Raw genomic sequence first — 22,782 nt, 5'->3', positions numbered from 1 at the left:
TATTGAGGGTGAATGGTCGCCCGCGTGCAAGAAGTACCTGCCAAGGCCATCGGCTGCAGCAGCCCTGGCCCCAGCCGCGGCTCCACAAAAAATGTTGAAGCTGTCGCGAAGAGCATTCTCAACTGCACAGCATCCTTAGCTCAAAGATGTTCGAGAACTTGTGCGCGCTCCCAGTGGAGCACGATATTTTTGTGCAAGCGATACATCCAGAAGAGCCCGTCATATCTGTAGGCTTGGCTAGCGGCCATGTCCAGACCTTTAGGCTGCCTTCTGACGCGACCGACGACGACGACGACGATGACACGGCGCCAGCCTCGGAGAAAGGCTTTGGCACCATAGACAATGTCTGGCGCACACGGCGACACAAGGGAAGCTGTCGAACACTCGGATACAGCGTTGATGGTACGTCGCTGTACTCGGCAGGAACAGATGGCATCGTCAAGGTCGCAGACTCCATGACCGGCCAGGTCACTGCGAAGATTGCTGTACCGCTCGATCCGTGAGTAGCGACATTGCAAGAACCACGTGAGCTTCATTGACACTTCACAGCGCCAATGGTGGCATCGATGCGCCTACGCTCGTCTACGCCCTTTCTCCGCAATCGCTCATCCTCACAACCGACTCCGGCGCACTGCACATCTACGACATTAGGAACCTCAAGGGAGGCGAAAAGGTCTCCCTGAAGCCCGAAAACTCACACCGCCCGCACGACGACTACGTTTCCTCCCTCACACCTCTACCACCCACGCAAGCGAGTACCAGTGGCTTCAGCAAGCAATGGGTCACAACAGGTGGCAGCACACTGGCAGTCACGGATCTGCGGAGAGGAGTCATGGTTCGCAGTGAGGACCAAGAGGAGGAGCTGCTTTGTTCCACCATCGTCACCGGGCTACCAAAGAAGGGCTCGAGTGTAGGCGAGAAGGTCATAGTAGGTGCAGGCGACGGTGTTCTCACACTGTGGGAGCGCGGAGTATGGGACGACCAAGACGAGCGCATCATCGTCGACCGCTCCAAGGGAGGCGGCGAGAGTCTGGATTCCATCACTGTCGTACCAGACGGTGTTGGACCCGGCGGCAAGCACATTGCAGTAGGCTTGGGCAACGGAGACATTCGTTTTGCTAAGCTCGGCCCGAATAAGATTGTCTCGGAGCTCAAGCATGACGAGCTGGCCAAGGAGAGCGTTATTGGTCTCGGCTTCGACGTTACTGGTCGCATGATAAGCAGCGGTGGAAAGACCGTCAAAGTGTGGGGAGAGAAAACCTGGCAGGATGTTGATGAAGACGACGACGACGACGACGAGCCCGCCAATGGCAAGCGAGACCACGAGAGCGAGGATGATGGCGATAGCGACGAGGATATGGATGATAGCAGCGAAGAGGACGAGCCAAAGCAGAAGCGCAAGAAGAGAAAGAAGAACAAGGGCGGGCAGGCCCCGGGTCACGGTATCACTCAGTTTCTTGGACTTGCGGACTGAAGCAGCTGTATCGAGTGTCGTCAACGACAGCGAAGTAATGTATAAACCATTCCCAAACATTCGTTGTCGCCAGCTCCTGCCTATTCATAATGGCCCCCACTCCGAGTCGGGCCTAGGCCCGACTGTCGTACCTGCTGAAACTGCGACCTCACTTCCCACCTAAGTTCCAGCATCACCACTACGACAATATGGCTAGTTATAAAAAGTCATATTCACATATCGAGCATGCTTCGACTTGTCCGTGCGCAAAGGATGCGCAAGGTGCAGTGCTTCCGCCCAGCTCAGTACGCCGGTATCGCTTACTAACTCGTGATGTGTCAGATGACTGCAACTGTTTCTACTCTGCTCTCTCCAAGACGGCTATATTCCAGCCTGCCACGTTCGAAGGCCCCACCGGTGTTGATGGCCGGCTAGATGAGATTGCACAGACTCATGTCAGAGATTTTGTGGCGAAGAAGAGGTCTCAGGGGGGCGAGCGACCTAATGTGCCCCCGTCGAAGCTTTATCAACCGCTCATAGACGGCGAGATACGCGTCTTGGAGTTATATGCAGGAGAATCCGGAAGTCCGCTTGAAGGAGCTCTACACACAGTTAGCATCGACTTCTCGCATCCTGCAAGAGAGGAGCAGTATACTCAGCCTTTCGACGATCCAGCGAACACGAGCAGGAGAACCTTGACCTTCACCAGGCATACCAACCATGCCGTTTCGCTTATTACAGGGGAACCTGTGTGGTTTACCGCGCTGAGCTATGTCTGGGGCGCACCCGACTTTGACCACACAGTAGCGTTCGAGCATGATGAGTTGAAGATTACAGCAACCCTAGCAGGGGCCTTGGAACACATGCGCTCCACTCAGCATAGCGTGGTCGTGTGGGCGGACCAGATCTGCATTAACCAGAAAGACATGGCAGAGAAGGTGCAACAGATCCCACTTATGGGCATGGTATACACACATGCGACGGAAACCCTCATCTGGCTCGGCGACGACAACGGAGAGGACCCGGCCCTCGCATTAGACTTGATGGAAACCGTCTACGTGCGTCTGCAGGGGACCGATGCGCAAGTAACGCCCGCCGACTTTGCGAGGCTGGACTTTCCACCCAGCGATGACCGAGCATGGTGGGCAGTCCGCCAATTCCTCAGGCGACCCTGGTTTGGCAGGCTGTGGACCATTCAAGAAGCTGTGCTTTCAAGAAATCTGTTTGTAAAGTGCGGCAAAGCAGAGGTCTGCTGGGACGACTTTGCAGCGTGGTGTTATGATTTGAGAGAAACCCACATTCTCAGCTGGCTCACAGCAGATGTTGTCCTGAAGGACAAATACGGCGAGATTACCAATGCCTGGACGCTTCCACCACAAGGGGCAACGGTAGTCAATTCGATACAAGCTGATCGCCTGCACGGCTTGACACTTGTCCAAAAAGAAGCCTTACTGACTATACTGGAGTCTACGCGGTATGCTCAGGCGACCGAGCCGAAAGACAAGATTTACGGCGTGCTGGGTATAGCAGATTCGACCGTCGTACCGGATTATAAAGGATCCACCAGAGAGGTATACCACGATGCCTGCTTGACGGAGATTCCGCTGCGTATATACGAGCTGCTGAGCTGCGTCGACCACGAGGAGCCGCTTCGGCCATCATGGGTACCAGACTGGAGCGCACCTCGTGTGACCAAAGCCCTGGGCTACTTGACCAAATCCTGGGCTCTGTATTGTGCGGGCGGTAGACCCGTCACAGGCGCGCAACTACCAAAAGTGGGCTTGAGCGATGACAAATGCGAGATCACACTCCGTGGTAAGGTCTTCGATACAATTGCCATCATAGGCGATGTTAGCAACGACCCTTTCCTTGATATCACCAATTCGCCGCTGAGCAACAGTGATTTGAGATCCTACGCGGAGCTGGTCATGGGTCCAGGTCGAACACAGACCTACCTTCTACTAGGCTCTTCAACCTACGAGGCCTTTTTACACACACTACTGGCAGGACGCGATGGCACAGGCGTCTTAGCTCCCTCCGCGGATCACAGCGAGGTCTTTGGCTTAATTCTCGATGCCACAACAGGAAAATCGCTCTCCCTTCCCGGCCAAACTATGAGCATCCGGCGGCAGAAAGGCTACTTCAACCTCGACAGTCTCAAGACGAGGAAGCCGGCCAAGATCCTGGAAGACTTGAATACGGCGCTCCGGGCCGCCTTGGAGATGCGGCGATTTGCTGTAACCGAGAAGGGCTACTTTGCGCTAGTGCCGAGAGGTGTGCAAGTCGGTGATAAGGTCGCTGTGTTCGATCGAGCATGTGTACCTTTTGTGATGAGGCAGATGCAAGTTGAAGGGGATGGCAAGAAGTTCGAGCTCTTGGGCGAAGCATACGTTCATGGTATTATGAAGGGGGAAGTAATGGCTATGGAGGATATCGGACTTCAGGATATCACGCTTCTCTGAGTGCATCACATGCGGTCTACCATCTCGACAGACACCCACACATCGCGATCCGGTCGGCACTTCTGCACTAGCGGCAATGCATCAACCAAGATGTGGGCAAGCCTCTTCATATGAGGCGGCACTCTATCCCCGGGTATCTTGGCATTTTTCGACCCTGCAATTTACACACGGCTAAGCCATTGGCTAAAGTCAAGCTCGCTTAAGCCCTTCGAAGAACATTCGACACGTCTTAATACATTGCTTAATCTAATCGCGTTGCAATTACAGCGATACGGCCTGGCTGATCCGGGTCTTGGTAAGTATAGCGCCGGGTGGTAGCACGTGGTTGGGGTGTGTGAAGTAGTGGCACGGTATGCAGTTGGTGGACACGAAGGAAATGCTCCGCTCGGCTGGGGTAGTAAAGTTGGACTTGTACGCATTCGGAAATGTAGATGCGACATCATCGGGCATGTAATATATCTGTAAACCTTGAGTTTGAGTCCGAGGCTTGGGTGTTGGCGTGGAGAAGTTAGTTATAAGCAACACGAACGACATGAACATCACAGCATCGAGTTCAACCCCAGCACTCCAGCCAAAGCAACACCAACTTTTACAATGAAGCTCTCTACATCGCTCGTTCTCGCTGCAGCAGCTACTTCAACATCCGCACACACCATCTTCGTCAGTGTCAATGGCGGCGCAGTAGGAGACGGTGTCCGCGTGCCCTCGTACGACGGTGTAAATCTCTTGCTCCACCAAAGCCCACTGTTCTCCATCTAATCCATTTCGCAGCCCATAAACGACGTTTCCTCGAACGACATAGTCTGCAACGGCGGCCCAAACCCCACCGCGAAAACCTCCACCGTCATCACCCTGCAAGCCGGCAGCACCGCGAAACTAACATGGCGCCACACCCTGACCTCCGGTCCTAACGACGTCATCGATTCAAGCCACAAGGGACCCGTCATGGCCTACATGAAGAAAGTCAGCGACGCAAAGACCGATTCAGGTATCGGCGGAGGCTGGTTCAAGATCAGCGAGGATGCCTTTGACGGCTCGAAATGGGGCGTTGACCGGTTGATTGCGAACCAGGGCGTGCAGACGGTTACGATTCCCAAGTGCATTGCTCCGGGACAGTATCTGCTAAGGGGCGAACTGATTGCGCTGCATTCGGCCAGTTCGAGCATGGGCGCGCAGTTTTATATGGAGTGTGCGCAGATTAATGTTACGGGTGGGGAGGCGAGTAAGACGCCGGCGACGGTTTCTTTCCCCGGTGCGTATAAGCAGAATGATGCAGGGATTTTGTACAACTTGTACACTGGGAGCAAGACGTACACGAGTCCTGGACCGGCTGTTTTCAAGTGCTAGATGATGTGGTGGGAGGAAGATATTTGATTGTAAATAGCTCGTAGCTTCTAACATAGGATATCTTACACCAACTCCAATGTCCATCTTTCCCAATCTGCAGTTTTGATCTTGTGGATCAAGTTGTCTCGATCCCCACGACTTTGCATATCTGCTACCCCGACCCGCTGCGCAACTTTCGCCTCCTGATCAACCCAGCTAAGTAGTAGGACATCCATGCAGCTAAGTGGGTAGCTGAGACCGTCCTCCCATTTCTCCTTCTTGTGGAACAGATTCCCGTTCAAGAACATACAGCAATCATAAGGCGCCGACATGTCCAGTCGCTCTCTGTCGAGTTTGATTTGAACACCGGGGAAACCACCGAAGTCATTCCCGTAGAGATCTCTCATCAGGCAATCGAAATCAGCGCTCATAAGACATGCGCCCTCGATGGTGATGTAGGAGCCTTCTTGGACCGCACCGTAGATATTGCGCTCGTCTTGCAATATCATGTGCTGATCAATAAGCTTAGGATCGAATCTCTTGGCATGAATTTGCTCCGCATCATCGATAGATGTTTGTGGGATCCAAATTGCACAACGTACTTCACCTTCCAGACCGGCCCAAGTCCAGGTAGGGGCTGTGTATATGGGTGGTGAACGGAGTCTGTAGTAATGGCTCTTCCAGTTCAAGGCGTCTGCTAGGCACACGCTCCAGATCCCTGCCCAATATGTTCCAAGTTCACCACTTTGATTCAACATTTTTGCGACGCCAGCGATGGCGTGAAGTTTATCGATTGGTACTGTTAAGGAGCGGGATGAGAATTCCCTGACACATCGATTCCATGCTCTGATTTTATCCCAGAACACGGCTTCAGATCCGCATTCTGATATCTCTTGCGTGTTGTGATCATTGTGGCGAGGTAAATTGTTTTCTTGACTTAAGGCCTCAGTGACAAAGCGTTGGCACTGCGGCTTTGAATATCCGGCACCGTGGATCTGACGATGTACCTCTTTGTCTGAAGCTTCACACCAAAATGCCTGAGCGCATTCCCACCACATCTGCCGTGTCGTGTAGTGTAATATACGAGGTGCTAGTATTCTCTCTTGTGCAGCCCACCCGCGTGTAGCCAGGACTGACCCGTTGATCTCGCCGTCCGATTGGAGACCCTTCTCGCATAAGCAATAGCTTTGTTCTTTACCCATCATGGGCGAGCAAAGTACATTCCGAGCGTTCAAGATTCCTTTGCTGCTATCCTCAGCAGCAGTTGCGGATATCATGAGAGCCGACAACCCATAATAAGAAGCCATTTTCCCTGACTCTTGAGCCCAGTCTTCACCATTGTCTTGAATGATACACAGTGCATCTATCCACAGGTATCGAAAGTGTAACCGCCGCGTGATCTCGATCGCGTCCCTGAAGCTTTTTGGAAGCAGCTCAAGTTTGATGGCCTCTTGGAATTGAGCCAACAGTGCGTTGGTGAGCTTCGTCGGTCCTTTGCTACCCCAACAGTGAGACAAGACTACGTATCGACCCAACGCATCATTGCTTGTTCGCAGTGTAGGTGATATAGAAGGATCGGCTGAAATTTCGATAACCCGCTTTGGAAGTGCAACTGGAACTGACTGAGAGCAGCGAGCGTGCAATTTGCACTGGCTGATCCATTGAACGATCAGGTCGAAGCAGCTGCTTCCACGCGGGTCGGGATGTACTGGTCTCATTACTCTCGTATGCCAGTTGTGGTAGTTGTTGTAGATGTTGAGCTCTAGATGGTCTCGAATCAGTAATTGAATCGTTTTCAATCGCACTGCAACACACGTTTTGGTTCTTCTCGGTAGCAATATTCTAGGGTCTGATCATAGCCATCGTGATCAGGTCCATCTCCGGCTTCGAAAGATGCTCTCGCGAACAAACCCCAACCGTCTTCGACAACAATTTGGCCTGACAATTCCGACACGCGATCACGCCAGCGAGAGGAGCTTCGAAGCATGGCACAAAAGAATGCGCAGCCACCACAGCCAACCCGATCTGGTCCGAGACTCTGAGATTTGAGCAGTAGCTCGTCATAAAGACCAAGGATTCGTCGTTTTTTGGGGGGGTCGAGTTGCGAGCAGACGCTACACAGTTCCATGTTCATTTTTCGAGCAACTTCCTCTAGTATTGGGAGGGCGAAAGATGTAACGATAACTTCTGGCGTGTTACGATATCTTATTGGTGGTTGCCTGAATCCTGTGACTTTCTAGAGCTGACAACTAGGAAGACTCAGAAGTGGGCGCAACCATCGAGAATGGAAACAGAGTCATATCCCTGGGAACAGCCTCAAGGTCTTTCATGAGGTCGTTTTGGAAAGGACTAGACTGGTTTAGAAAAGATGGAGTGGAGCACACTGGAGTGAAATGTGGCATGGTCCGATTTGTCACGTCAGCGCCCAACGGCTACGCAGATCTTGTGACTGCTGGGGGCTGAGTCCAAAAGCGCTCAGAATTCCTACGGGATTACAATGGAAGATCACCCTGGAAATGCAGCGACAACGTTTTCCACAGGGTCGCGTTGGAGAAGACATGACGATTCATCGGGGGACTCGGACTTGTAGAGCCGCATATCGCAGGAGCGTGTCATAGCTCGCCCCTCCCCCCACCTGGTGCAAGCGCATCTGTTGAAACATCCCACCCCGTCTTCATCCTCAACTATCCCCCAACTTCAATAAACGCGTGATGTTGTGCGACATGTTTGATTGATAAGTGAGAGACGCATCGTTATCCACGGAGAACTTGTGAAGAGTGCGACGCGTCAATCCAAGGGGAACATATGAAGCGGGGACGAAGACGATTCCGATTTGAGTTTCTCTGCAATCGAATTCTCACACAGCTGCTCAATAAAGATCTTCAGGATGGGTTTTGGTATCATTTGACCGAATCTTCGCGTCTTTAATAAGCCTACTCTTTCTTGCGGCCGCCAGGGCACCCGGGAGTTCCATAGTATCCGCCAATGATCCGGGGATTTACATCAACTACAGCCCAGATACTCAAGCCACCAAGAGTAGCCGTCTTGAAGACAGCCAAAATCCAGTGGCGCGCGTACCAATGGTCTGCACCGAACACGCCCAGCCAGAAAGCTAGCAGAGTTGCTGTCCGTTCCTGCTTGTAGCATCTCTCCGTGTCTGCGCGCTCGTCCCATCCGCCCCAGCTCCTCTTGTCAAGAGACGTGTACTGCTCTGAGACTGCTCGATGTCAATACACTGAAGAGATGCCGGCTACAGAGCCTCAAGAGACATTTCCTACCGGGGACAAAGAAGAATAGGGAAGCAAGAACCACGACCAAGAGCCCTGAAGCGTGCAGATAGTGACGCCATTGTACTTCGAGGCTGCTCACATGCCGTACGACTTCAGTGAGAACGGCTGGCATAAATCTTAAAAGTTGTTACCAAGGCAATCACTCGCCGCTACCATCCCGAGTGATCGACGTCGGCGCACAAACGCCATACTTATATACCTCGGATGGTCATCATGCCACATATATGACACTCAGACACTGTTGGGGAGGCAAGCAGCCACTTACTACAACTACTGCCACACTCAAGGAGAGGTGCATGGGTATATGTATGAATACAGTGGATAGATTGCGCAGCGGCTGGCGTTTCGGCGGTAGACAGCCCATCCGTGGCGGTTTTCGCTTATTTACGTGGCGGTAGCCCCGCTGTCCACTATCAATGGACTCCCATAGAATTTATCCTACTTTACCTGCTACTTTCTCGTGGTTCAGACGTACTACCCCACACTCATCAACCATGCGTATTTCAAGCAGGCCTAAGGCAAGATCACGACGTCTTTTTACTAATTCTTCAACATATCTTGTTCACTTCAAGTGCAAAAAGATTCCGATAACGTCTCTGACATCCATATCTGGATGATTACAGCCGCACTACAAGCTACAGGTATCTATCACCACTCCATTCTCGCGTCACGCGTCCTTCGGGCAGGGAGTCGAGCAGATGCGATCAAAGATGTGGACATTCGCGTAGATGACTAATGCAGAAGTCTACTGTACAAAAGAATCCAATGCAACCGGTCTTTGAGAACTCATAACGTAAAGGACTAAGAACTCGATAAAAATACAGTGCGACAGTGAACACTAACGAAAGGTATACTAGTCTTTGGACTACCGGATCATTCCCACAAGGACCCATCAATCGGAGGGTTCCTTTGATTACCATGAGCGTCACACTGGACATTTATGCTTAGCGTCCAATTGATGTTGTTGTTTGTCGCTGTTTGTGTTGCGGCATGGAGGAATTCGTTTATGCCCAACGTCTGCAGCGCTTCAATCGACGTTCTGTCAACATGCGTAATGATCTGATTATGCGTAGGAGCAATTTGCTGGCCTCCATGCCGATGTGACGGCATCGGTCGCCTGCTCATGCCACTGGATCTCCTCTGGTGTTTTTGGAATCCTGGCATGTCGCTGGGCAGAGGCTCTGACAAGACCCAGTTCCAATGCTTCCATCGAGCTTCGTGGTTCCTGCTGTCCAACTCTTCCCGAGGATTTCTTCCATACTCTATCAGGTATCTCCAGAGTGGTTTGATATTCCCATACGAATCGTAGGGGTCGCAATTATTGATCCAATTAACCCATAGAGTGACTCTTGCTTTGGCAGACTCTTCGTCGATCTCGAACCATTCTTCATGAGTACGTTTGCAAGCAGAGCAATCCCACGGCCTACGCAAGTGCCTCAAATCGGCTTTGATAAGCTGCTCTGCCCGTTTCATTGCCTTGACCCGCCCTGAGATATGAACGAATATCAGCTCCAAGTCGCATTTTCCATGTTCTTTTGTGCGTCTATTGATATCCCTTGTGTATCCGATCTTCACTGCACCCTTATGCTTTGGATCTCGGAAGACGTATAGAAAGCCCTCCCCTTCAGATTTGAGGAGCGTCTCACAAACGATTTTGCCCAGTTTAGCGTGTATCAGCTGTGGGTAGTTGCTGGTGTCTTGCGCGTCGCTCGTCATTTCTTCGCTGATTTTGATATCTTGGACATCTTCCTTGGCGCTCACACTCGTCAAATGCTTAGCACGAACTGGGATTTCCAGTAGTGCCAATGTCGAGCTCGTTGCTGAGTTGTCCTGTGAAGACCGAATGCTGGGTTTTTTCTGTTTAGTAGGTGTACTGTCCTTCTCGTCGTCCGAGTCTATCAAGATCGGGGTTCCCAACGTAGAACCCGGCGTTGAGGGCGACCTTGAGCTCGAAGTTGATGATGCCTCTGGTATTCGAAAGGGTTCACTTAGTCTCTTGCCTGCATTTCGTCTGCGTACGGAGGCGGCCGTTTGATCAGTCAGACTTGAAGCAAGTGAACCTCGACGAGCCATAATCAACAGAAAAAGCACTTTGACTGAGTGGTTGCGAGATCGGAATCAGGGAAGAAAATAAGTCGGTATGTTTAGAACGAGAGCGCGGTAGCCACTACTAGTTTTATGGTGTACTCGCCTCAGGATCCGTAGAGAGCAGCGTTGGCTTGCCGCAGTAACATTGCTGCGCCGCATGGCAGCACACGGATCTCCTGCACGAACGGCCATGCAACCAAAAGAGCTCAGGAGAGACGAATTTCGTGTGTCAGCTAAGGTTTTGTAATGATGTCCAGGGCACTGGCCGTCGCTGCATGATCAAGGAAAGAGAGTGCCCATTTGATAAGGATTCTCAACAGTCTTGTCGGCGCGTTGTCCTATCGCTGATCAGATTACTGCCTTCGCAAACGCGACTTTTGACCAGAAGCTATCTAAGCGAGATATCTTCTCCTTCGCTTCACGGAACTAGCGGCAAGTACCCAAGACTCACTCACATCCAAATCCATGTCGTCGCATCTGTCAGGATTTGAACGCAAACGCAAGAAGATTCATACAAAAAGAATGGGTTTGTACGCGTGGTGACCGGCGTTCCGGGGGTATAGAGCCGACGCGCAGCAGCGCCCGCTGAGCCGCTGACCCGCGCGGGGCGGACTGACCCACTCTCCACGCTTCCATGGCCGGCGGCGCGTATTCCAGCACGGCCCGCTTCAAGATCAAGACGTTTGTTTCAAACCCCACGTTCTGAGTAGAAAACGGCAAATGACAGGAAGGCATCTCACACAAGACGCGCTTAAGGTGGCGCGTGCGTGCTGCCAGAATTACAGTTTACATGACGGAGTACTACGCCAAAGGTTTCGAAGCTTTGTTTCCGTATGGGGCCAAAATCCCAAGGTATCACAGATCGCTGCCTTCCAGGCACATGGTAGATTCATGTTCCGTCATTACAGCCACAGATTTCGGACTCTTTCCCGTCAAGTGTCAGAACGCCGAGGGGGCGTGCTGGTGGTTCAATACGATTCATGGGCATCGACACTGATGAACCTCTGCGTCCAGGGATTCAAGTAGGCTGAGCAAGGCAGCCACCTGCGGCTCTGCGGCACGGGTCATGCAGCCACCACCGATCCAAAACCTTCAAACCCCAAGGATAGGCATCCATCTTAGCCTTAGTCTGTTCCTACATGTTTTGGAGACGAGATCACCTGCCCATAGTGGTAGTGTGGCTGCGCGACTGGACTACTGTGGAGCCTTTGCGCTCACAGCATCATGCGATCGCAATGTCTGAGGCAGATATGGCAGCATTTCTGGGGTTCTGGTGCAGTCTCAATTGAGCTACTTTTCTTGGTAGGGCCGATAATATAAAGTGTCATGCAAATAGCTTGTGCTAGCATCGTCAATACATCCATCTCCTCTTTTCTCTCATCACTACCATCACATCAACAAGCTTTCTACCAGAGCTATCATTATGACTTCCATTTTTCAGGAGACGTGCATACAAGATGACGCTCAACGGATACTCCAAAGGAGATACATCACGCCTCGTAAGAGAATCGCCGATCGCCAGCCATGCAGTAGTTTCTTATCACAATCTACCTCGAAAGAGGATGGACATGATAACCTGTTTTCTTGGCTAGACTCAAGAAACCTCTCATGGTTGTCTCCGGTGTCGACAGTCTCTACTGCATCGTCTCTGGCGAGCGCCGATTTCCTTTGGGATTCGCCGAAGACGCCCTCTGGTCCGTCAGATGAAGCCTCTTCACGCAGCATCCTGACGCCCTTGACACCGCCTACAACTTTCGGATCTTCCAAGAAATTGCTCTTCACACCGATTCCCCAACCTTCTTTCGTTCCTTCATTTGCTCCAGCGGCGAAGCAGCCTCTTCTCGAAAAGAAGGATGTAACACTACCAGACGACCCTTTCTTCCAACCAAAGTTATTTCGAGGTTTCACGTTTGATCTTGAAGCAAGTACGCATATATCATTCTTGAATTTGAATGCACAGCATCTGACCTATTCATCACAGTCTCTGAGAAGAGCGTCGCGGGTGCTCGCGTGAAATACGACTTCGACCCCTCGTTTAATTTCGATGACAACGCCGCTGTTAGCTCCCGCACGCGATCTAAGACTGCCAAGAAAACACCAGTAACATCAGCCATACACGCCGCATTCAACGGGGGAAAAACCCACATCGAAGACTCTCGGCACCCTGACCCCACACCGTCACAAGTCGAACTCCGAACGCTATTAGAACATATTGTACCTCTAGATCTTCATGCAAGACTTGGCAAAGATTCAGGAAGGTGTTCCGGATCTTTGGTAAAGGACCCATCCGATCGATGCAAGTCCCGTTTGAAACATGGCAACGTACTCGAAGAGGTACGCATCGTTATCCAGAAATTGGCAAGAGCCAAGAGCCAGGAGCGTTACCGTGATATGTTTGATCTTATTGAGCAGCTCGTCATATTAGTCATGTGCGGTGTGCACCGCAATACCGCATTAAGACAACCACAGAACAAGAAAAAACCCAACGCCAAGTCGAAACTTATGGAATTGGATAGGATGTTCACAAACCTCGGAGATATTGGAAAAGACCAGAACCACATACTCATGCAGTGGCTTCATACAATTTCCGACTCGCATGCGTCTATAGGCCATATCTCTTGGCTCTACACAACTGTGATCGCTCCCAAGCCGATTAGACAGCCCGAATCTGCCACAGAGCTCAAGCCGGTCACAAAGTCCAAGCTTGGAGTGCCCACTCCGGCTACTGCGATTCAAGCCTCATCCTCATCAAGCTTTCTGCCCTATCAATCGGAAAGGTCCAAGAAGACCTCAGTCTTCGACGCCGTTTACCAGAAAGCTACGGCTCCGCTGGGAGTGATAGCCCAGAAGCGGGGTTTCGTATACCTTTTCTGGGACAAGGAGTATTTTGGCATGGTCAAGATTGGTTACACCAAAGATCTTGCTAAGCGGCTTGAGAGCTGGAACCAACAATGTGGTCGCGAGCATATATACCACTCTAGTACGGAGTGCCAGGTCGAGATACCACATGCGCATCGTGTAGAGCAGCTCGTACACGCTGAGCTGAAGGAGTACAGGAAAAGAAGACAATGTGAAGGCTGCGGAACAATGCACAAAGAGTGGTTTGACGTGGGACAGGCGCACGTAGTCAAGGTTCTGAGGAAGTGGCGGGAGTGGATTTTACAAGAGCCTTATGTGCAAGACAAGGAATCGGGTGAGTGGGTGCTGAAGCCTGAAATGCTCGATGCTTTGGAGAGCACGTGTGAGCCGCTGCCTCGAGAGGTGAGTACGCAGAAATCTGGTAAGAAGAGTGTGGCCCATAGACCTACATCGCAGAAGAAGAAGAGCTCTAGAAGAACGATGTAAAGTGCTAAGATGGAGCCAATCATCGGGACATGGTTGTCGCAGGATACAAACATCATATGTAAAATTCAGTTGTAGCACCTTGGCTTTTTTGAATAAGAATCAACAAGCATTCTGCAGGCAGAAGTCGGGTCTCTGTTGTACCGGAAGCCATCAGCCGAGCATCAGGCATGTACCCAACCTAGTCTAGCTCCTACTCGGGCTCGGTCGCCCGTCGCCGGCTGTTTTTTAGCCCGCCCAGTCAACGCACAAGTGTCGGTGACGATCACCGAAAGCTCCCTCAACGAGTCAGTAGTTCATTGCAACGAGTTTGCAAAATTCACCGAGCAAGGATCTGATCATTGTGGACGGCTCACAATGCGGAGTGGTTTGCGGGGTTGACATTCTACGGAAGTTACGATCGGGCCGAAAGCCAGGCGCCATAAGATACAAATACTTCGGATATTATCACAAACAAGCACTTCACCCCTTCTTACGATCCTGAAGTCTCTGCCATGCTGCGCTTTGCTTACGCACAGCTCACCTATGCCGCGTTATTTGCGACAGCACTTTCTAGCCCTGTGGACCATGACAGTTGTACTTCGTTACGACACAGTGCGGACTACGTTGTCAGCTCCAGTCGTGTAAACGTTGGCGAAGTTGCAGAAATCTCAGCTGTGGCTGCTCAAAATGTCACGGAGACAAACACAGCTTCCTTTTGCCGTGTTGTTGGACTCATGCCATACGGTCCAAATCACACACTAAATTTTGAAGTCTGGCTACCCGAAAATGAAAACTACAATGGGCGCTATTTGTCTGTCGGTACGTATTGAATCAGTCAGATCAGTGACTGTGTCTTGTTGTTTCTGACATCATCATGTAGGCAATGGCGGACTTGCAGGCGTGATAGATTACCAGGCAATGGCCACGAATCTCAACTCTGGCTTCGCTGTCGGAGGGTTTGTTTTTGCCCCCTCTGCATCTTGTCATGTTGAGCTGACTGATAGGCCCCAAGGTGTGACTCTGGACATTTGGTGTCCGAGAACGGCCCTACCAAGCCAGGAGGCTATGTTCCCTTCCTTCACTCATATGCCCAGACCACAGCGTGGATCCGGGATTCGATCGCGATGTTCACTGTACCAGCAAAAGCCATCACAGCGACTTTCTTCCGATACCAGCCACGGAAATCTTACTTCTCAGGCTGTTCCACAGGTGGTGCTCAAGGGTATGCACTGGCCCAGTACCATCCCGATCTCTTCGATGGTATTGTTGCAGGATGCGCCGGCAACTGGTACACCCACCTCATCCTTTCTTTCCTGTGGAACGGCCTTCATGCACAGAAGCCTAGTGCATTTCTGGCCCAGGACCTACTCACATTTGCAAGGAACGCAGCACTGGAGAAGTGTGACAACATTGATGGCGTGGAAGACGGAGTGATCGACGACCCAAGCAAGTGTGACTTTGAAATTACATCACTACTGTGCCGTCCTGGGCAGCCCCGAGTTGAGAATAATACGACGACATGTCTGAACGAGACGCAGCTTGCCACTTTTGAGGCGTTCTACAATGGGCCCGGGCCGGATATATACCCCGGGTTTGCAAAGGGATCGGAATCCGAATGGCTTATGCAGGAAGAAAGCCTCTACACCGCGTATGCAGTACCTATATTGCAGAACCTTGTCTTCAAGAACTTGAGCTATGATTACACCACTTTCGACTTTGAGAACGACGTCGAGATTGTGGACAAGATTGCAGGTCCTTTGATCACTGCAATATCTCCAAGACTCGATGCTTTCAGAGCTCGGGGTGGAAAACTTATTGCATCGCAAGGTTTGTCGTCCACCGGATTCACACGAGCACGAAACCATTGACTTACATGGATAGGCTGGGCTGACCCTTTTAACGCGCCTACTTGGCCTATCGATCAGCACAACGAAGCGAAAGCTATCTATGGTGAGGCACAGCTCAATGATTTCTGGCGCTTGTTCATGGTCCCGGGTGGCGGTCACTGCGGCCCTGCTGCTAGTTATCCTCAGGTTCCTGGAAAGTACCACTCTCTCGAAGCACTCATCCCATGGGTAGAGGATGGTATAGCTCCTGAATACGTTCTGGCTACGGAGCCTTCAGATGGAAGTAACAGGACAAGGAGACTTTGCCCATACCCACAGCATGCAGAGCTGGAAGGCCAGAATGCTGACCAATACGAAGCATATACTTGTGTCGATTAGCGGAGCCGCTATAATCAAATAGAGGGGCATCGATGTGCTATCCGGCGACATTGTATATAGGAATAGTTGAGGAGCAACGATGTTCTCGCCGATGAATTTTGAAAGAATATTGGACGATCCCAACAATGGTAATGCGTGAGTGGCTCGTCGGCCATTGAAATGGGATCCATGTGCGACTCGTCTGCTTTGCGTCATCGCACTACCACGGGACAGTGTGTACCCCCTGCCAATTTATGACTCACCAAGACTGTAAATCCGGTACCAGTCTATAAGAAAAACGTATGTATGTAACGGTTCATGCATCCCGACATTGCATCTTTCACGAACACTCGACTCGCTTTCGACCAAATCTTGAAAGATACGAAGCAAAAATTCATACCGCTTGCACGCAAACCACTATGACACCACCAAATCGAACTACCACCAGATCACTATATGCCCACAGCTACAAAACACTACCAACAACAAAGTAACTCCTCCCACAAAATCCGTGATCCCTGAGACTGCCAAGCGGATCCGCGGTCGCGCGACCGGATACGACATGAAGAGCCCCAAGAAGAAGAAGCCGACCGAACAAGCTGACAATACATCCTCGTGGGCGAATGAAGCCGGAAGCTCGGGCAATACATTTGAAGAACACGCCTGCACAACTTCAAAATGTGTGATAGTATTGATTTTGGGCGCGGAAGTGGTGGGTGGGCACTGAAGAAAGAGCCGTCTCATGTTGTTATTGGTACCTGCCACAACCTCTAGCGTCTTGCCTATATAACCAAGTCCTCCGTAGCATTCCATGCATCATTCTTATACTCCAACAAGCACTCACTTCTGTTGCTGAGTGTACTTTTTCTCTTCGAATGGCATTGTTTTGTCATTTTGATGTTCCCATTGCCCACGTCTCTCCACGACACTGTCACTATCGTACCAGGTTGCTCACATGTCGAACTCGAACCCAACACGGAACTTAACCTCACTTCACTATCAATCACATAGCACCGCATCACACGCATGATACAAAATGTCAAACGCATCACCAACAAAGAGAATCGTATCAGCGAGTTCCGTCTCCGGAAGCCCAAACACACGGGCGAAAGAGACGGTGTTACCCACCCCTAACATCTCGCCCATCGACGGTGAAATCGCCCCTCCACCAGACCAAGCTGCCCAGACGCAACCTTCATTACGAGATAAAACCACAATAGTAGATTTCAAAACCGCCATAGCCGGATGTGATTTCCAGCTATCCGACAACGAGCAGGACGAAAATGGGCTTCGCACGGCCTGGAAAACAATGTTTCTTACAATTTATCACACCGACAAAGGCGCAGACACTGTCGCGCATCAGCAGTTCCTGCTATCGCATAAACTGTTCTATCGCCTTGACCAAGCATTGGTTTACTTTAGGTATTCCTAAGAAGATATGGCTTTAGTGATGTTGCTGTTTGCTGACAGGTTCGGTATAGCTTTTCACAGTTCGCTCTACCCACTAGACCCGGACATGCAGTCCTCGACATATCCCCTCCGATGGGAGATCCCATCCTGATTGCGGCAACAGTGGACAGCGACGTCTAAAGTTTTGCTTCCCTCTGATCCGCCGAGCACCCTCCGGACGGATACAATGGCCTCGCCCAGCTTAACACGTAGCTAAACGGAATATACAGGAGTCCCTCCGCACAAGCAAGCCAAACGTCGAGATTTGGGCCTTCCTTCCCCTCCGAGCTCGGATACAAACTTCTCTGAAAGCCCCGACTGCGCGAGCAAGATGACCTTGACGACTTCGTCTGAACTCGAGCCCACGGCCACGAAGTCATCAAGCGAGTTCTACCGAGTCGGTGGTGAGGAGAATAAGGAGCGTCTTATTGACATGGTAGGCTCCCGGCATCCATATCTGCCATGGGTCTGAAAACTTATGCTTCAATGACAGAGCCGGCCGAGGTCGATGGTGGCAATAGTGCACACAGCGATGGCAGAGAAGATCCAATTCGTACCCGTCGAAAGCCAGTGCTTACGATTCCCGCTGTCCCATCTATTGTTCGACCACCTAGACCGCCTGCTCCGGAGCGCCCAGAACCTACATACCTAATTTCTAGGGTTACTAAACAGCTAACCTTGTAAGGTAGCTGTTAGGAGAGAACTAGTACAATAAACAAATTAGGACATGTTAAGACTACTTGTGTGCTAAGACCTTCTATCTAACACGCTTATATCACTAATCACGACTTGGACAACCTACCCGCCGACACACTGAAGTAAAGGTCTGCACCGCCTGCTCCAGAGCACCCAGAACCCGTCTATCCGATCGTCAGGGTTACTAGACAACAAGTCTTGTGGGGTGGGGCGGCAGTCGGCATATTGTACATTAGCAGCCGATTGAGGAACGATCACACTCTTCTAGTTACCAGAATACAATTGTACAACACCTGTACATCCTTCTTCCCTTAGCTGTACGAAGAAGATGCCTTGACATCCTCGTGATAGTGTCTCCATACACTCCAACACCTGTACAGTATGGGTGGTATTTGAAACCAAGATTGGGCCTTGCCATTTAGATATATTGTAAGCATTGACTGTTTCGACACGATGATTCTCTGCCCTCAATCGACATGTTTCAGTCCGGCTCGCCGACCAAGTGGATAGATGAGAGGTATAACAAATAGAAATGAGAGGATGGGATAGACCACGAAGTGGAGAACGAGGGTCAGTCGATAGATTAAATGCGAGTGCCCATTCTAAACCGTGGATACGACTTGGACATCAGCCTGTTTGCATCAGCATTAGATAATCCGATGCAATAGTTCTTTGCCCTCGATCAATCTCTCCAAGTTCTCTGCCGTCTCTTCATACCACGTCGTCAAGGTACCTTCTTCGACATATCCCATGTGCGGCGTCAGCAACACCCTGCTCTTGCCCTTGACATCCCAGTCCTCGCTCCGCCACAGGCTATCAGCAGGAAGAGGTTCGATATCAAACACATCGAGCGCAGCGCCACGTATGCGTCCTTGCCGGAGCGTTTCCAGCAACGCGGCCTCATCCACAAGTGGTCCACGAGACGTATTGATCAGAAGTCCAGTCGGTTTCATCCATTCCAGCTCCCGTGCGCCAACAATACCCCTCGAGCGCTCGCTAAGAACATAGTGCACGCTCACCACGTCGGCGGACCTGAAAAGCTGCTCTTTGGTGACCACCCTGAACGTCTTCTCATCTTCGCTGGCGATACCTCCACCCGTCACCGGTAACCCGCATTCGCCCGTCAACTCATCAGCCTTCTCCTGCGTCAAGTTCGCGCTCCAACACACGATTTTCATGCCAAAAGCAAGGACACCCACTCTCGCAACATGCGCGCCAATTCTGCCTAGACCAACCAAACCTAGCATCTTTCCCTGCAGGCCCATGGCGAGTTCAGTCTGCCACCCCGCTGGCCCACCTTTCCCCTTGACCACGGCGTCATCTGCAGCGATATTCCGCGCAAGGCCCAATATGAGCGCCCAAACATGCTGCGTTGTCGGGTGGCCGCCGCCCTGCTTGATGGGCAAAGATCTCGGAGACGTGCCACTGCCTCTGCCATCTGTTCTGCCCTTGCCGGGCGCTGCGCATACCGTGATTCCCATGTCTTTCACCGTATCCAGATCCCAGCTTTCAAACTTGCCACCCGTAGCGAATATGACCTTGAGGTTTGGTAATTGACGGAGTAGTTCGCCTGGGAAGGGAGTGCGTTCGCGCATGGTTGACAAGACGGAGAAGGGCTTGAGGCGGTTGACGAGAGCTTTGCGGTCGGCATCGGAAGTTCCGGGGTGCGAGTAGGAGGGTAAGGTGTCATTGAAGACGGTGACGTCGATTTTGGAGGGATCGATGTGGGTGAAGTGCGAAGCTGCTATGTTATGGTAGTCATCGAGGACGGCGAGCTTGATGGGTAGCGAAGCCATGGTGCGTGTAGAGACGTGAGATGATGGAATTCTATTGGAAAGAAGACGAGGAGCCGAGGAGAAGAGTCGCGGAAGCATAGTGGTGTCAAGTATCATGTATCACCGTGTATCGCAGCAGGTAGCCCTCTCGGCACTTGCTTCGGACTGAATTGAGGGGTCTATCGTTGCGATTCGGAAGCCATCGCACGCGCGGCATCAGCGTATAGCAGCATACTGGCCGAAAAGATGACTTTTCATACAGATACGCAAGACATCTTATCCCGTATCGCGGCGCATCTTTTGTGTGGTTGTGTGCGCAGCTGTCTTGTGAAGCGCTGAAAAGGACCTAGGTAGGTGGCTGCCGATGTTCGGGTTCCGCTGCAGAATCCACCGAGCTAGCTGACTAAGTAAGACATGCAGTCCGTGCGCAGTCAACGAGGAGCTCTCCTAACCCCCGCTGCCTTTCAAACCTACTCAACTTCCTAGTGGGGGAGGTCAACCTCGTGACAGCTAGTTAGCATTGATAGGAGCACGGGCACGGTACCAAATCCCCAGACTAATGACCACGATAAGCGTAGTGCATGACCTGGCCGCGGCTCGTGCTCTCATCACGCGTCGGCTTACCAACAGCCGATGACCCACACCGCTGAAGATGCAGTCCATCTGTTGACGAGCGGCACATATAGTCACCGGTTCTTCTCTCTCGACACTTTACAACAGCTGCTTCACGCTGCTGCTAGGCAAGCTCGCGGACAACCTTGTACTAGATGGTAAGCTCAGTCCTCGCAATTGTTGCATGAGAACAGTCGAAGAAGCTTGTGAAGCCCACACTCGCAAACCCCCCGCCGTCTCGTCTTGACAAGCCCCTCACCCAGATAGACGCGATTTTGATGCAGCGTGGTCCAAAACTTCTGTTCGACTCAAGCAAACGGATCGCGCCTCGGAAGCTCTGCAGGACAGCAAGCAATATACGTCGGCAGCCTGGCCGTCCTCTTCGACAACATGGTCAATAAGAGCATTGATCCCATACTAAATTTCAACTTGGTTTGCTGCGTCGGCGGCGGCTTCATTGCTCTCTTTGGACTGGTTTCATATCTTCTGAAAGAGGGATTTTATGTGACGGAACCGCGTATGTGCACCTACACCTCAGGAACTCAGTTTCCTGTCATGTTGACTTCCATGGCTAGTTGTGTCTCTCTGCGCCGGAGTTTTCCTATCGCCATACGGTATTCGTCTCATCCGCCCACATGAATACGCCAGCTCTCCAGAAGCGCTCGCTACTGTCACCCTTTGCTTCACGCGCCTCGTCCTGGGAATCCAACTTGTTATAGCTGGAATACAGCTGCCCAGCAGATATCTCAAGACAGAATGGCAGAGCCTGGCCATCTTGCTCGGCCCTGGAATGTTGGGCATGTGGGTCATTACCAGCTTTCTGGTATGGCAACTCGTGCCAGACCTCGGTCTGGTCCAGAGCCTTATCGTCGGTGCTTGCGTGACGCCAACTGATCCTGTCCTTTCGAATTCGATTGTGAAGGGAACATTTGCTGACAAGCACATGTCGAGACCACTTCAAAAGATAATTATTGCAGAATCAGGCGCCAATGACGGTCTTGGCTACCTTTTCCTCTTCCTCCCGCTATATCTGGTCAAATTCGCTGGTCAAGAAGGTGGAACATCAACGGCGGTGACCTCCTTTCTGAGCGTGACTTGCTTGTACACCATCTTGCTAAGCGTTGTTTATGGCGCTGTTGCAGGCTGGGCGGCGAAACATCTGCTCTTCTGGGCAGACAGAAGACGCATGGTCGATAAAGAAAGCCTCCACCTATTTGCCATAGCTCTAGCTGTAAGCCAATCTTTCTACACAATGGAGAGCTACAACTCGATTACTGATCTTTCTACAGCTCTTGATCATAGGTACTGTCGGACTCATCGATGCGGACGATGTATTGGCCTGCTTCGTAGCGGGAAACACCTTCACCTGGGAGTAAGAGCTTTTCTGAGCCTCATATCCAATCTACAGCTCTTGGCTGACATGATTCTAGTGATTGGTTTCGCGAGCAGACAGAGCATGATTCCCTTCAGCCTATCATGGACTTCCTCCTCAACGTGGCTGTGTTCATGTGGCTTGGCGCCGTGTGTCCGTGGGAAAAGTTCTTTTCTGGGGACGTCATACCAAGCTCTCGACTCATTCTGCTCGGTATTCTGGTTCTTCTCCTTCGTCGCCTGCCAGTCATAATCGCTCTCCAAAAACAGATTCCTCAAATCCGCAGCTTCCGCCACGCGCTTATCATGGGCTTCTTTGGCCCAATCGGCATAAGCGCAATTTTCTATCTGTATGTCACGCAGGACTTTTTGCTCCGCATCCAACTCGAACATCCAGAGCGGGAGGACTGTATCGCGTTGGCTCAAGTGACCCTGGTCATAGTATGGTTTCTCGTGATTTCTAGCGTCGTAAGTGAAATCCTCGACACAATGATACCGATGGATTAATCAAGACTCCAGGTCGTACACGGACTGGCCATTCCTCTCGGTAGCCTTGCGCTATTGTCTCCACGTGTGTTCAACAGTATTAGGCGCTTGGGTACTGACAAAGACGACTCAGCCCGAAGAATCAACAGGGACAATACTGCCGCGGAGACTCAGCCTTTACTTCCTGAGCCTTGAGGATATATGTTCTGTATAGAGTAAATTTTATTGAAATTCTGCCACGGCAGC

The 22,782-nt window shown here is 51.4% G+C and overlaps 10 protein-coding genes across 10 annotated transcripts; 6 read left to right on the top strand and 4 right to left on the bottom strand.

Moving 5' to 3' along the window:
* Positions 1-146: 146 nt before the first annotated feature.
* On the top strand, positions 147-1,474 carry GT037_010744 (uncharacterized protein; the record flags this gene model as incomplete). Its single annotated transcript, XM_038935791.1, has 2 exons — positions 147-499; positions 550-1,474. 2 exons carry the CDS (start codon positions 147-149, stop codon positions 1,472-1,474), a joined length of 1,278 nt encoding a protein of 425 aa, XP_038781561.1.
* Positions 1,475-1,662: 188 nt separating this feature from the next.
* GT037_010743 (uncharacterized protein) lies at positions 1,663-3,915 on the top strand (the record flags this gene model as incomplete). The annotated part of the gene is made up of 1 exon (XM_038935790.1): positions 1,663-3,915. The coding sequence occupies one exon, from the start codon at positions 1,663-1,665 to the stop codon at positions 3,913-3,915; it is 2,253 nt and encodes a 750-aa protein (XP_038781560.1).
* A 594-nt stretch (positions 3,916-4,509) lies between these two features.
* Positions 4,510-5,262, top strand: GT037_010742 (lytic polysaccharide monooxygenase; the record flags this gene model as incomplete). Its single annotated transcript, XM_038935789.1, has 2 exons — positions 4,510-4,632; positions 4,687-5,262. 2 exons carry the CDS (start codon positions 4,510-4,512, stop codon positions 5,260-5,262), a joined length of 699 nt encoding a protein of 232 aa, XP_038781559.1.
* Positions 5,263-5,324: 62 nt separating this feature from the next.
* Positions 5,325-7,228, bottom strand: GT037_010741 (uncharacterized protein; the record flags this gene model as incomplete). Its single annotated transcript, XM_038935788.1, has 2 exons — positions 5,325-7,003; positions 7,057-7,228. The coding sequence occupies 2 exons, from the start codon at positions 7,226-7,228 to the stop codon at positions 5,325-5,327; spliced, it is 1,851 nt and encodes a 616-aa protein (XP_038781558.1).
* A 946-nt stretch (positions 7,229-8,174) lies between these two features.
* GT037_010740 (uncharacterized protein) lies at positions 8,175-8,646 on the bottom strand (the record flags this gene model as incomplete). Its single annotated transcript, XM_038935787.1, has 2 exons — positions 8,175-8,458; positions 8,520-8,646. Coding segments are annotated over 2 exons (411 nt in total), but the record flags the coding sequence as incomplete, so codon positions are not given.
* A 758-nt stretch (positions 8,647-9,404) lies between these two features.
* GT037_010739 (uncharacterized protein) lies at positions 9,405-10,604 on the bottom strand (the record flags this gene model as incomplete). The annotated part of the gene is made up of 1 exon (XM_038935786.1): positions 9,405-10,604. The coding sequence occupies one exon, from the start codon at positions 10,602-10,604 to the stop codon at positions 9,405-9,407; it is 1,200 nt and encodes a 399-aa protein (XP_038781556.1).
* Positions 10,605-12,042: 1,438 nt separating this feature from the next.
* Positions 12,043-16,168, top strand: GT037_010738 (uncharacterized protein; the record flags this gene model as incomplete). Its single annotated transcript, XM_038935785.1, has 6 exons — positions 12,043-12,544; positions 12,601-13,880; positions 14,420-14,762; positions 14,824-14,899; positions 14,956-15,770; positions 15,825-16,168. The coding sequence occupies 6 exons, from the start codon at positions 12,043-12,045 to the stop codon at positions 16,166-16,168; spliced, it is 3,360 nt and encodes a 1,119-aa protein (XP_038781555.1).
* Positions 16,169-17,183: 1,015 nt separating this feature from the next.
* GT037_010737 (uncharacterized protein) lies at positions 17,184-17,737 on the top strand (the record flags this gene model as incomplete). The annotated part of the gene is made up of 2 exons (XM_038935784.1): positions 17,184-17,569; positions 17,629-17,737. 2 exons carry the CDS (start codon positions 17,184-17,186, stop codon positions 17,735-17,737), a joined length of 495 nt encoding a protein of 164 aa, XP_038781554.1.
* Positions 17,738-18,939: 1,202 nt separating this feature from the next.
* GT037_010736 (d-isomer-specific 2-hydroxyacid dehydrogenase-like protein) lies at positions 18,940-20,088 on the bottom strand (the record flags this gene model as incomplete). The annotated part of the gene is made up of 1 exon (XM_038935783.1): positions 18,940-20,088. The coding sequence occupies one exon, from the start codon at positions 20,086-20,088 to the stop codon at positions 18,940-18,942; it is 1,149 nt and encodes a 382-aa protein (XP_038781553.1).
* Positions 20,089-21,069: 981 nt separating this feature from the next.
* GT037_010735 (na h antiporter) lies at positions 21,070-22,731 on the top strand (the record flags this gene model as incomplete). The annotated part of the gene is made up of 5 exons (XM_038935782.1): positions 21,070-21,196; positions 21,255-21,910; positions 21,969-22,051; positions 22,110-22,518; positions 22,570-22,731. The coding sequence occupies 5 exons, from the start codon at positions 21,070-21,072 to the stop codon at positions 22,729-22,731; spliced, it is 1,437 nt and encodes a 478-aa protein (XP_038781552.1).
* Between the last annotated feature and the right edge of the window lie 51 nt (positions 22,732-22,782).

This window comes from Alternaria burnsii (genome assembly GCF_013036055.1).
Source record: "Alternaria burnsii strain CBS107.38 chromosome Unknown 733, whole genome shotgun sequence".
Classification (NCBI taxonomy): Eukaryota; Fungi; Ascomycota; class Dothideomycetes; order Pleosporales; family Pleosporaceae; genus Alternaria; species Alternaria burnsii.
This window is presented reverse-complemented; position numbering and strand designations above follow the sequence as displayed.